A 12706-nucleotide genomic window follows, 5' to 3' on the forward strand; every position below is an offset into this window, starting at 1 on the left:
CATTTTGACCAATTGTTTTTACCAAGAAATTATATTAATTCATACATAAGTGACTTCTTTCAGCAAATCACGAAAAAGAGGTAAAAGCGTTTACTCCCCTTCCTCAAGTGTGGGAAGCCCTGGTCTGAAGGTTTCTCTAAGAATTGGCTCCACTGCCATTTTTCATCAATGGCGCCAGACAGGGCCAACTGCCTCCAAAGAGTGGTAAGAATCTGGCTCTTGTTTCGGGAAATCAAAAGGACTAAATAGGCGCTGGGCTGCTGTTTTACAAGCACAAGACCGTTAATCCCCTTACCGTGGATACAACAGCACGTTGTTCCTTTTTAGATCACAAGACTTATCCTTGAATAATTAGGCAGAGGGAGAAATCCATTATATGTCCTACACCATTTAACTCAGAAAGAGAAAGCCTTGCCTGAGTTAGACTTTACCTTTCTTGCTAAAAATGATAAATTATCTAAAAGGTGATGTTTGAGTAAACTAGGCATATTAAGTTTCCAGTTGACCTGGGAATTAGACTAAACTTTGGATTAGCTTCCTTAGAAATTCCTTTCAACATTTTAAAATTCCTGTGAAACTGTTTTAGTAAATCTGGCCTAAATCATATTTTAAACAGTTGAAAACACCTTGTTGCCATCTTCAATCCAAGTTCCAGGAAAACCTCAAGTAACCTCAACTAATGAAACCAGAGCTTTCTCTTAACTTCATTTTTCCACCTATCTCCCATTCTGCTCCTAAAAAAATACAGCAATAGCAAAAAAAAGCATTTAATATCAGAAATTGTAAATGATGATTTTGAAAGAGTTGTCTTGTTGCTGTCACATTTGATCTATCTTTCTACAATGTCTACCAGGGCTAGGTTCTTGGGTGTGGACCTGGTGCAGTGTAGGACCTGGTCTTAGCCCTCATTCGAATCTCAGTGCCCAGCACGTAGCAGGCTTTCAGTAGAGGTCACTTAATCCTGTGGCTCCAGCCACAGCAATGTAGTTTGCACAGGCTGGCCTCATGGACAGCAGTGAAGGAAGAGGTTGATGTTGCTCACACTGTTCCCTTTGGGCACTCTGTCAGCTCCTTCTTCCTCGCCTCTTGACAGCATCTGGGGCAGATGGTGTGGCTTTCCTGTCACTTCCGGCTACTGAGGCATCCAGGCCAGTCTAACCAAAGCTGCCTTCCTGCCTCTCACCTACAGCTGCTCTCCTTCGAGCAGTTCTGGCCAGAGCAGGGACCTGAGTGGTGGGCTCCAGCCATTTCCTCCGGGCTCCACTCCCTACTCCCTCCCTGCCTGTGCTCCCCTCCACCATGCTTCATTCTCCTCGCTTAGGGACAGGAAAGCAAGATGATGGGGGCGTGAGACAGATAAGGAAAGGCCAAATTCTTCTTCCTGGACCAGGGTCCTTGCGGTTCCCCTGCTGTGAGGGGTCTTCTGTGGTAGTGGGCGTCCAGATGCTCTCCACTCAGAATGTTCCTGTGGGGCCTTCAAGGGCCCCTCCAGGGACCTCTGCACTGCATCTTCCCCTGACATGGGTGACACGCTGTGACTGATTTCCTCCACCCAGCCTCGGCTCTGCCTCCAAGGGTGTACACCTCCAGCCTCACTCTGCTGCCTTGCCTTGCTCTGTCTCACTTAGGGACATGGGCCCAATAGGCAGTAACTCTATCCTGTTCCCTTCCAAAGCCTCTGCTTGGCCCCATGAATATATTCAAGTGCAGACTGCTCAGAAAACTGCTCTCTCTCTCCCCAGTCACAGGCGCTCAAGCCAGCCTTCCACCATGAGACTTCTCTGGCTAAGAGGTAGCCACCAGTTTCTGTTCCAGATACACTCTCAGTGGCTAGGGACACCATCATATTCTCTAGAACTCCAGCTACTGCTACTCTAGTGGCAACTTGAGGGGGTCCTGAGAATGTCTGCAAGTTGTGGAGCATCCCTCCAGAAAATAATATGCCAGTCTCCCTTCTTATAGACAACTGTATCCTCTATGAGCACTTCTCTACCTGACTTGAGGTAGGTAGGGCTGCAAACAAGAATATCACCCCAAACACATCATCACTCGTAAGGAATGGGGACCAACTCATCAGCATGAACTCAGTTGTCAACACCCTGGCTGGCTGCACTGGGGAATCTGCGCAGGAACCCATGCCCAGCCCTGTTCAAGTCCTAGGGGAGTGGAAATGCCACAGCCCTCTCTGCAAGCCCACACCCCTCTCTGCAAGCCCACACCCTCAGCCTCTCTGATCCCCTTACGGAATCCCTGGTTTCTCTTCCACTGCCTGCCTGCGGTGATGGTAACTGGACCAGATCAGCTCTCCAACAAGACATCACTTCCTTTTTCATAGCCACGCAAGCTTCTACTGTAAGTATATGCCAATTGTACATTTCCAAATAGGAAGAGGCATGCTCAGGAGACAATGAGCTCTGTATCATTGGTGGTGACCAAACTTGATATAATAGATGTTGTAGATATCACCCTGGGTAAAAGGTGGGATGAAAGTGAGACTATTCATTATTCTGTTAATTACTTGAATATCTTTGTTTTTAATTCATGTGATTTGGTTTATTTTTGTGCTTTACAGTTTTCTGCAATATTAGTGGATAAACGATGGTGGGTGGGGGGAGACAATAAACAGCCAGTCCCCAAAACTTGGATCCTGAAGCTGTCCTGGAAAGGAATATTTGCCATACTCCTTCAGTCTGCCCACATTGGCACCAAAAGATTTCTGGAAGGCGGCTACTGGTATCCTGCCACACTGGAGAGAAGCAGCCTCTCCGTAAAGCTATTTTCAATCCAATCTTGCATTATGTGGTGCCCTTTCCCATAGCTCTTCATGTAGGGGTGCAGCTTCCAATATGGCAGTGCATGTGGAATCCAGGCCAGCAGCTGAATTGCATCTTAAACACATCTCACTCGTCAATTCATCCCCTTGATAGCAGTATTACCAGGACTCATACTGCCTGACTCTTTACAGAAAAATGTGTACTGACCCTCAGTCCAGTTTTGCAGTTTTGATTTTTACAACTGACACTGACAACAAAAGCTTCTACTTTTGTTGAAGGTGCCATTACTTGCAATGGCAAAAACCACAATTACTTTTTCACCAACCCAATATATATCCAGTGTACCCAATTTTTTTTTTTTTTTGAGACAGAGTCTCACTCTGTCACCAAGGCTGGAGTGCAGTGGCACCATCATAGCTCACTGCAGCCTCAAACTCCTGGGCTCAAGTGATCTCGGCCTCCTGAGTAGCTGGGACTATAGGTGTGTGCCACCATGCTTGGCTAATCTTTGTATTTTTTGTAGAAACGAGTTTTTGCCATGTTGCCCATGTTGCCCAGGCTGGTCTCAAACTCCTGGGCTCAAGTGATCTGCCTGCCTTGGCCTCCCAAAGTTTTGGGATTGGAGGCATGAGCCACTGCACCCAGCCCCAGTGCCCAATTGTAAGTCAAACAACCTTTCAAATAAACTAGATCAGATATTCACAGACTCCTATAATGCTCCAGATTCTGAAGGAAGATATTTTAAAGGTAAACTCCCAGAAATCAATCTGAAATGTTATATATTTAAATTAAATTTTCCTAAGAATGGAAACATTTAATTTAACTTAGTTATGTACTAGGTGAAATGTGATCATTTAAAGGAACTAATAGTGCCATGAACACAGCAATGTATAAAACTTGCATACAAGAAGGGCTAGAAGAAAATACAAAGAGAATATTTAAGGGGTTACCATTGTGAGATAACCAGTGGCTTTTCTTCTTATTTTTTTTTCCTGTTCAATTTTTTGTAATGTAATCACCTTATTTTTATTGAAAAAAGTTATTATAAATAGTTGTGAAAGAATGCTGCAGTTTAATGGCATGAAATACAATATATATAATTTTAAGATCTATAAAACAGGAGTAGAACTTAGGGCAAAGTTTTGTTTTACTATATACCTTCTTTTCATTTTTTGAATCACGTTAATATATTATTTTAAAACATGTATTTAAAATATACATGTGTGTATAACCAACGTATATGTGTTCATTTTGCTCCCTCAAATTCCACTCTTCTGTTTCATTCTTTATATTCATATCCTATGCATCAGATATTGTGGATGTGAGGGAGACCAATTAATAGTAATCATCTATACTGGGCCTTGAATTATTATAGAATTAAGACAAAAAGATTGTACAGATGGGAGACCAAAATAAAAGGCTAGGCTGGAGGATATGACTTTAATCAGCAAGCAAATTTTCTTCCTAACTAAAAAGAAATCCTGAAATGAAATATATTCACCTCCATTGTCTCAAGTAGAGCATAACTGAGGCAGGTATTGTCCTGTACTGGAGTAATGCACAAGATATTTAACCCCTCATATAAAATGGCACCTACTAAATGCTCCTCAGCTGCAAACAGCAAGTACAACCTTAGGGTGTATGCACCTGTGCATGCAGGGCCTGGTTCTGTACTTAGCTAGGGAGCTGCATGAGAGATGTCTGCTATCATCTGGGGACGGCTACCTCACAAAGAGAAAGGAAACCATGCCCAGGTTCTCCTTCCAGCTCACCAATCACATAAGTAATTTTACCTCTCAAGGGAGGAGTGAAGAAGGGAATAGAGAAAGACCAGGAATGTTACCCTCATCACAAATAGAGAAAGAAGGAAACATCATAGAGAAGATTCCTCCAGAAGAATAGACAAAAAGTATAAAACTATTAAAAGTCATATTAAGTGCTTTTAAGAAAATAAACAAGGTACTATGATAAATACCAAGAGTGGAAAGAACTTATACACGCTTAGGTTATTTTCAAAATAAGAGTAAAATTCTTTGGCATCTATCTGCAAGAAAATTATATATACATATATATATATATACACACACAATAGAAATGTAGAAAGCTTAGGATATATAGCTGCAATTTTGAGGGATATTTATCTTCATATTATCTATTAAACAAAGAGCATTGTTGGAACATGATATAAACTGTAAGATGAATTAGATTATAAAAGTTATTTTTAAGTTTAATAAAAATGTTAATCCCTTTGAAAAATTAGCTTAATAAATTATTTTCAAGATTAAGGTATGAAATAATGCACTATCTCAAATAATACTGTAAATAATCAGTTAAGATTTCTCATTATTTGCTTACTCTGTTGCTTCTCTGTTGGGAACTTTTCTCATGGAGAAAGCTACCATCGCTTTGAAGAGATATTCTTCATTGGTATCCCAGGCATACTGAAAAGAAGGAAAACAAAGTGTATAGGGGAAAATATGGTCCATTGGTTCTACTTGTACCCACAGTGGTTCTCCCTCTCTCTCTCTACACACACACACACACACACACACACACACACACACACACGTTTCTCATATATTAGATACTGGAGACCATGATAAATTATATTCCCATGTTTGGGGTAGGGTTTCTTGGACATTCTAAGTTTGGTGTGTCTCCTGTTGCACTATCTTCCTAAGAACCTGCAGCATCAGTAGCCAGCCAACAAATAGGGCATTCGGACATTTCATCTTGGCCATATATAGTCCATTTTCATTTCCTTCCTCCCTTTCTCTTTTCCCTCATAAACTCCCTCCCAGTTGCCTTTATTAACATCAGTACAATTTTTTTAAAATTTTCTTAGCCAGAAACTTTAGTGTGTGTGCATATTATGGGCTGAATTTTGCCCTCACCAAAAAAATTTCATGTTGAAGTCCTAACCTGCAATACCTCAGAATTTAACTCTATTTGGAGACAGGGTCTTTGCAGTGGTGATTAAGTTAAAATGAAGTTGTTGGAGTGGGCCCTAATCCACTATGATTGGTGTCCTTAGAAGAAGAAATTTGGACACAGAGGGAAGATGATATGAAGACACAGGGAGAAGACAGCCATCTACATACAGGCCAAAGAGAGAGGCCTGGAACAGATCCTTCCTTCACAGCCCTCAGAAGGAACCAACCCTATGACATCTTGACTTCCAGAACTGAGAGAAAATAAATTTCCGTTGTGTAAGGCACCCAGTCTGTGTTACTCTGTTATGGCAACCCTAGCAAATTAATATAGTATATTTGACTCACTCTGCTCCTTAATGCAGTAAATGCAAAAAGCCTGAGGCAAAAAGAAACTGCGCTGTTTAAGGACCACCAAGGAGGGTAGCAACTAAAGCAAAAGCAGGAAGGGAGAAAGTAGCAAAAGCTGAGGGGAAGAAGTTGGTGAGGGTGGGGGTTGGTATATCACAAGGACATTGTCAGGATTGGGGTTTCACTCTGGGATGGGGAAACATATTTTACCGTTACTGCCTTTCTCCTCTTTGGTGGCAGGGAGTATAGTAAGTAAAAATAAATGACTCCTAAATAACAACAACAAAAAATGTATTACTCAGTTACCTCCTCTGGGTAAGGTTTATGACTGTGCTGTACTTTTTCCTTTCTCCTAAATATTTCCATAGCATATTCTTTTTTTGGAAGGGAGGAGGGATGGGGTCTTGCTGTGCTGTCCAGGCTGGTCTCAAATGCGTGGCCTTACGTGATCCTCCTGCCTTGGCCTCTGTAACACAGAACCTTAAACTTTCTTCCGTTGCTTCTTCCACTTCACCATTTTCTCCTTCAGTCCTACCTTATGTAACTCTGCTGTAAGATGTTACCATAAAGAACAGAAAAGGGGGATAGGAGTGGTGGCTCAAGCCTGTAACACTTTGGAAGGCCAAGATGGGTGGATCACTTGAGCCCAGGAGCTCAAGACTAGCCTGGGCAACATAGTGAAATCCCATCTCTACCAAAAAAAAAAAAAAAATCAGCTAGGCGTGGTGGCATGCACCTGTAGTCCCAGCTACCCAGGAGGCTAAGGCAGGAAGATTGCTTGAACCTGGGAAGTGGAGGTTGCAGTGAGCCAAGATCATGCCACTGCACTCCAGCCTGGATGACAGAGTGAGACCCTGTCTCCAACAACAACAACAACAACAACAAAAGAATGGAAACGGAAAAATCACTTTTCTCACATGCAAATGTTAAATACTACATTTTAATGTCAACTTTAGGTCTTATTTGAAGTGCTCCTTCAATCTTTTGATGTGAACTTTTCATTTGATATTATACTATGAAAGTTTAAAAGTAACTGATTCGTGGCATAGCTCTTTGTTTTTGATAATGCATTTTTTCCAAAATTAATTTTATTCAGAATAAGAGTAGCTATGATCTAACCTAATAATAAATGAATAAAACATGAAGAAGAAATGGGTCTGATTAAAAATAGTGCAGAAACACTATTCAGACAGGGAAGGCTTATTAACAGAATGCAGACACAAGGAATAAGCCTGCTCAAGGACAAATGAGAATAAGCTCAGTGCAGAAAATGAAAATAAAGATGTTAGCCAGCTCTCCCTGGGACATGAATTCCAGTTGCTTTTCAAATCTTGGGGACAACTTGACTTGATCTCCTGTTCTTCCATTTGTTCATCTCAAAAACAAGAGCACAAGCTGGCTGGGTAGGAGTCCAATTTTGGTCACAGAACAAAGGTCTAAGCTATTTAGATCAGAACAGGACTGATGCAGTTCTAGATTGGGATGGGTCTCCCACCAGTGGAACCAACTTATCTTGGGCAAGTGTGAAAGGATTGAAAGCTTGTGCATTGGATGTAGTGTATTTCTCCCAGGGCATTCAAACACTTCAAAGAGACAGCCTCCACTTATAAAAGGAATTGAGCATATATATTAATGAGAAAATGTACAACTTAAGAGAGGATAAGGTAAGAGTTACTAAAGCTAAACATTTGTATACTTTATGATCCATTAATCTACTCCAGGGTAAATACCCCCCAAAAAGAAGGCATATGGAAAATACATATATAAGAATGTCCGTAACAGCTTACCTACCTGTTGTGCATATACTTGACACAAAATAGGTGCTCAATGTGAAATGGAACACATCTTTATGTCCCACATGTGGCTTCACAGACCAAATGGTACAAATTAATTGCATATATTTATTTATCAGTTCAGATTCCTTGGTTCCTCATTTCAATAACATGTGCCAGGACCTTAAATGCCTCAGCTCACCTTGATTTTTGCACCATCTAAGAACACTCAAACCATGGCTAACCCCACATTTTAGGTAAGTAATTGGCATAACTAGAGAAAATTACAGAACACGGTTAGTTGGTTTAACTCTAAATTCATGATGACCTACCCCCAAATTGCCTGGGAATCCCTAAGATTTCACCATCAGTTCTCTTTCTCATGGGTCACATAACTATTCCAAACCTCTCTCTAGAGAGAGAACTGATGGTCAACGCTTTTTTTTTTTAACCATTTTTTCCAATGTTTTCCCTCAAACCTCACTCTCACTAAATGGTTTTGCTTCATAATTTATAGATACATCTCATCAATTTCAACTCTCCCATCCTCCTGACATCAATATACAACACTTCCTCCATAGACACATGTCTTAGCCGCCTCCTTTCCTGAAGTGCCAGACAGAACTATGCCTATCAGAGGCCATTTCCACCACTTATATTAGGAATGCTTCTCCTCTGCACTTCTCAGATCTAAACAATTTCAGTTCCCTTCCATTCTGTGTATTTAACTCTGACTAGAGTCTGTTCATTGTCTTTTAACCAAGCTCAAGACTTTCTCATTAAAGCCATAGCAAAGAGCTGTTGTTTTGCAACAGCAAAAACAAATCATTTTACTCAGTCTTCCTTTCTTCTACCTACTGCTATCTCTTTCCTGCACTTCACAGCCAAAATTCTCCCAGGAGTTGTCCACACATCTGTTTCAACATGTTCACCACTGATTTATTTTTTAACTCCCCACTATCTGTCTTCCAGCTCCTCCACCCCACGAAAATAGCTCTTTCTAAAATCACCATTGACCTCCATATTGTCTAACACAATGAGCATTTTTCAGTCGCCTTCTGGCTTGGCCTCTCAACAGCATTTGATGCTCTTGAACACTCCCTACATCTCAAAATGAAACTCCCTAACACAGCCCACATATTCCTTGGCGTGCCTGCTCCTCTCTCTTTAAGCTCATCACCTGCCATGTTCCTCCTTACTGCCCCAATTCCAGATATTTCTGCCCTCTTTCTAACCTTTACTCTCACCAAGATCCTTCCTGTGATGAGCCTTTGCACATGCTGTTCCCTCTGCCTTTTCTTCTTTCATTTTCTGGTTCACTTCAACTCATGCTTCAGACGTCACAGTAAGTGCCAGGTATTGTGGCCCTTGACAAAGCCGAAGTGCCCTTGTAGTTCTTCCCGTAATGCTTGTCAAGATTGCACATTTGCATTTGGTTTACTGAATATTTAATAGATGAGCAGTTCTACTACTACTATAAGCTCCACAAGGGTAAGGACAAGCCTTAATCGCCATTACATCCCAGCATTCAGCATGGTACCTGCTATTGGAGGATACTGGGATGGCCAACCCTGCACACTAGTATGAGACAGTGTATTCTGCACTCAGACTGCCTGGGCTCAAATCTTACTTCTGCCGCTTGCTGACTTGAAATATTGAGCATGTTACTTAATTTCTTTGAACCTCAGTTTTCTCATCCATTCAGTGGGAGTACGAATACCTGTACTACTACTTTCCTCAAAGCGTTGTTGTGAGGGCTAAATGATTTGATAGGAGTAAGGTGCTTAGAAGAGCCCCAGCTAGAAAGTAAGATAAGTTCTCAATAAATGCTGGCTGTTATAACAACCATTACTCATTGAGTAAATAATAAAATAACAAATTGATGAATTGGCCTGCAAACAGAATACCTCTAAGTTTCTTTAGCACTCTTTTTTCTGTTTCTAGCCTGAGGCATCTTAACGTCACCTTCTATTGGGGAAAAAATTTTGCAGACCACACTAGGAAACTCAAACTAGAATTAGGCAATACTGTCTTTTTAATTCAATGATCTTTACCATTCCTATAGCCACATGGGCCCTATGACTATTTTTTAAACTTCATTTCATAAGCATGTATTTCATATGTTACTTTGATAATTGAGAATAATTGAAGAAACTTTATGTTCAAATTGGAAATTTTTTGTGCTATGAAAGACTTTATGTGGGTAGAACCATCCCTTATTTACAATGGTAGAAAATTGAGGCTAACAAAATTCAAATGACCACAACGGTGAGGAGTAGACCCAGTCCACTGGGTCTGACTCAGTGGATGACTGACTCAGGCTACTTGGCTTCACTATCCCGAGTTGAGATGCTGGTTTTTTAAGTCGTTTTGTGTGGCACAAAACTTCACATATTGTCTAGCATACAATACCGATTAAATACTTTAGGCAAACCTGCTTTATTAAAAATTCATATTATTCTATAATCTATCTTTAAGAGAAGATCAGATTTGAGGTCTTTAGAAAGAATTCATTCAATATTAAGGTAACTATGCAGACAGGCCCATTATTAGAGAAAGCACAGTGTTATTAGCAAACAAAATTTAAAAAGAACACTCAGGTGCTCCACTTACTGCTTTATCTCCCAGAGCTGTTCTGATACTAAGTCTCACTTTAAAAGCATTTTCTGCACCTGCCAGAAAAGAAAAAAGAAAGAGCAGTATATGATGATTAAGATCTGCCAAAACAGAGTCTGAAAAATCCTAATATGTAATGCAACTCAAACTAATGGAACATAGAACTACAATTAAACCGCCCCAAATACTCCTGGAAGTTTAACCTAAATCATCTTAGACGGTTTAATATTTTCTTTCAAACTCATTAAACACTCACTGCCCCAACTTTCAAGCCACAACATGTCTGCAGATTTAGAAAAATAAAGAGTTCTTTCAGTCGACGACCTGTCAAACATGTAGAAAACTGTTCATCTATTTTTAAATTTCAAGGCTACATACCTGGTTGACAGAGTTCAGCATGAATAGCAGTCACCAGAAAAAAGAGCAGCCACAACATTCTTTCAGGGTGGAAAACACAAGGCAAAGTGAGAAAAAAAAAATCCACGCTGCACTTAAATCTGCCTTAGCCATTCTGTGACCCGGATTAGAATATCAGAGAAACAAGCGAGCCACCACCTAAAAGGTTTAATGATTAACACCCATCATTTGGGTTAATACTTCCATAAAAACAGCCCATCTCCTGTCAGTTATTTATGAAAACCTGTTTGGAAAACAGATTAGTTGTTTTCCCCACTCTGACTCTACCTCAAAAGAATGTCTCCTTTGCTGACTCAAAGTTGGAATCCTCCCCTGACCCCTTCTGCGATTCTCTGGTTACATGTATGATGGGAAGAATTGAGTCCTGTCTAGAGGTTTTCTTGACATGCACTTCCCACCTTTTCGAGGCTGAGATACCTGGTTCATAGATAGACTATCTTCATTCAGGAAACAAATGTGACTCCTTTCTCTCTGGTAAACAAAGGGTGCCCTCCGTGAAGGGCCTCGCCTGACTCTCACCACAGCGGGTGAACATCCCAGGAGAGCTTCGGCGCTCCCTCTTACCTACTTGAGGTTAGAGGGTGGGAGGAGGGAGAGGATCGAAAAACTACCTATCGAATACTATTTTTATTATCTGGGTGACAAAATAATCTGTACACCAAACTCCCGTGACACACAATTTACCTATATAACAAAACTGCACAGGTACCTGCACATTCACACATAGGGAATGATTGTGTTCAGCCCTGAGGTCTGGCACTTGAATTAAACCAAAGTTAATGATACAGAGCAGCACTGTCCAAGGGACGTTCTGTGTCAATGGGAATGTTCTGTGTCTGTGCTATCCAATATGGCAGCTACTAGAGGTAGGAGGCCATTGAGCACTGGAAATGGAGCTAGTGTAGCTGAGAAATGGAATTTTTGTTTAATTTAATTTAAGTAGGCACATGTGGCTACTGCCTATATTGGTCAGTACAGCAATACAACAGTAATTAAAAGTTACCCACTCTGAAGTACCTTCACTGGGTTATTTCTCTAATCCTCAGACACTTCACAATTGTTATCATCATCTCACATGGGAGGGAACTGAGGCTCCAGCATTGAAGTCATTGGCCGCAATGGGATGAGTGGGATGGGTGTCACTTTACCAGCTAGGTTGACTTACAGTTGAACCCTGTCTCCACCACACCCAACTGCTCTTTGTCTCTGGTCATCATTGGTCAAAACTGGAATTGACCAAATATCACATAGTCTCACTGATAAGTGAGAGCTAAACATTGAGTACACATAGACACAAAGAAGGGAACAACAGACACAGGGACCTACTTGAGGATAGACGGTGGGAGGAGGGAGAGGATCGAAAAACTACCTATCGAATACTATGTTTATTACCTGGACGACAAAATAATCTGTGCACCAAACTCCTGTGACATACAATTTACTTATATAACAAACCTGCACATGCACCCCTAAACCTAAAATAAAAGTTTTAAAAAACCCTGAAGTTGCAACAAAACCTCAGAGATGCTCTGAGAATTAAGATAATGAGTGTAAAAGAATCTTTCCCTGGTGGGCATTCCACAGATGCCAATCGACGCCCCGCCCAGAGGTTGATGTCAGGGCTTTCCTCTCTACCATGCTGCCTCTTCATAAATTCAGGCCTCAAATTCCACCCCATTTCTCAAAAGTTGTGAATGGCAGAATTAGATTGGGTGACTCTGGTGTTAAATAGAAACATTGGATTTTCAAAGCAACAACAAGGAAAATATCAACAATGAGACTTCTGCAGCACTTTGAGAAACACATCATTTCTCCCTCCTTGCAAGGGTGGTATTTTATTGTAAAG

General features: G+C 40.9%; 1 protein-coding gene across 1 annotated transcript in view; it reads right to left on the reverse strand.

Annotated features, from left to right (window-relative positions):
• The window catches only part of CLTRN (collectrin, amino acid transport regulator), a 37322-nt gene extending 26443 nt beyond the window's left edge, over positions 1 to 10879 (reverse strand). Inside the window, exons 1-3 of the mRNA XM_058441406.1 lie at positions 10822 to 10879; positions 10441 to 10499; positions 5130 to 5215 (exon numbers count right to left, since the gene is read on the reverse strand). Of these exons, the coding sequence (XP_058297389.1) occupies positions 5130 to 5215; positions 10441 to 10499; positions 10822 to 10879 (203 nt within the window). The remainder of the gene's footprint in view (positions 1 to 5129; positions 5216 to 10440; positions 10500 to 10821) is intronic.
• Positions 10880 to 12706: the final 1827 nt, after the last annotated feature.

Source organism: Hylobates moloch, unplaced genomic scaffold (genome assembly GCF_009828535.3).
Source record: "Hylobates moloch isolate HMO894 unplaced genomic scaffold, HMol_V3 SCAFFOLD_7, whole genome shotgun sequence".
Taxonomy (NCBI): Eukaryota; Metazoa; Chordata; class Mammalia; order Primates; family Hylobatidae; genus Hylobates; species Hylobates moloch.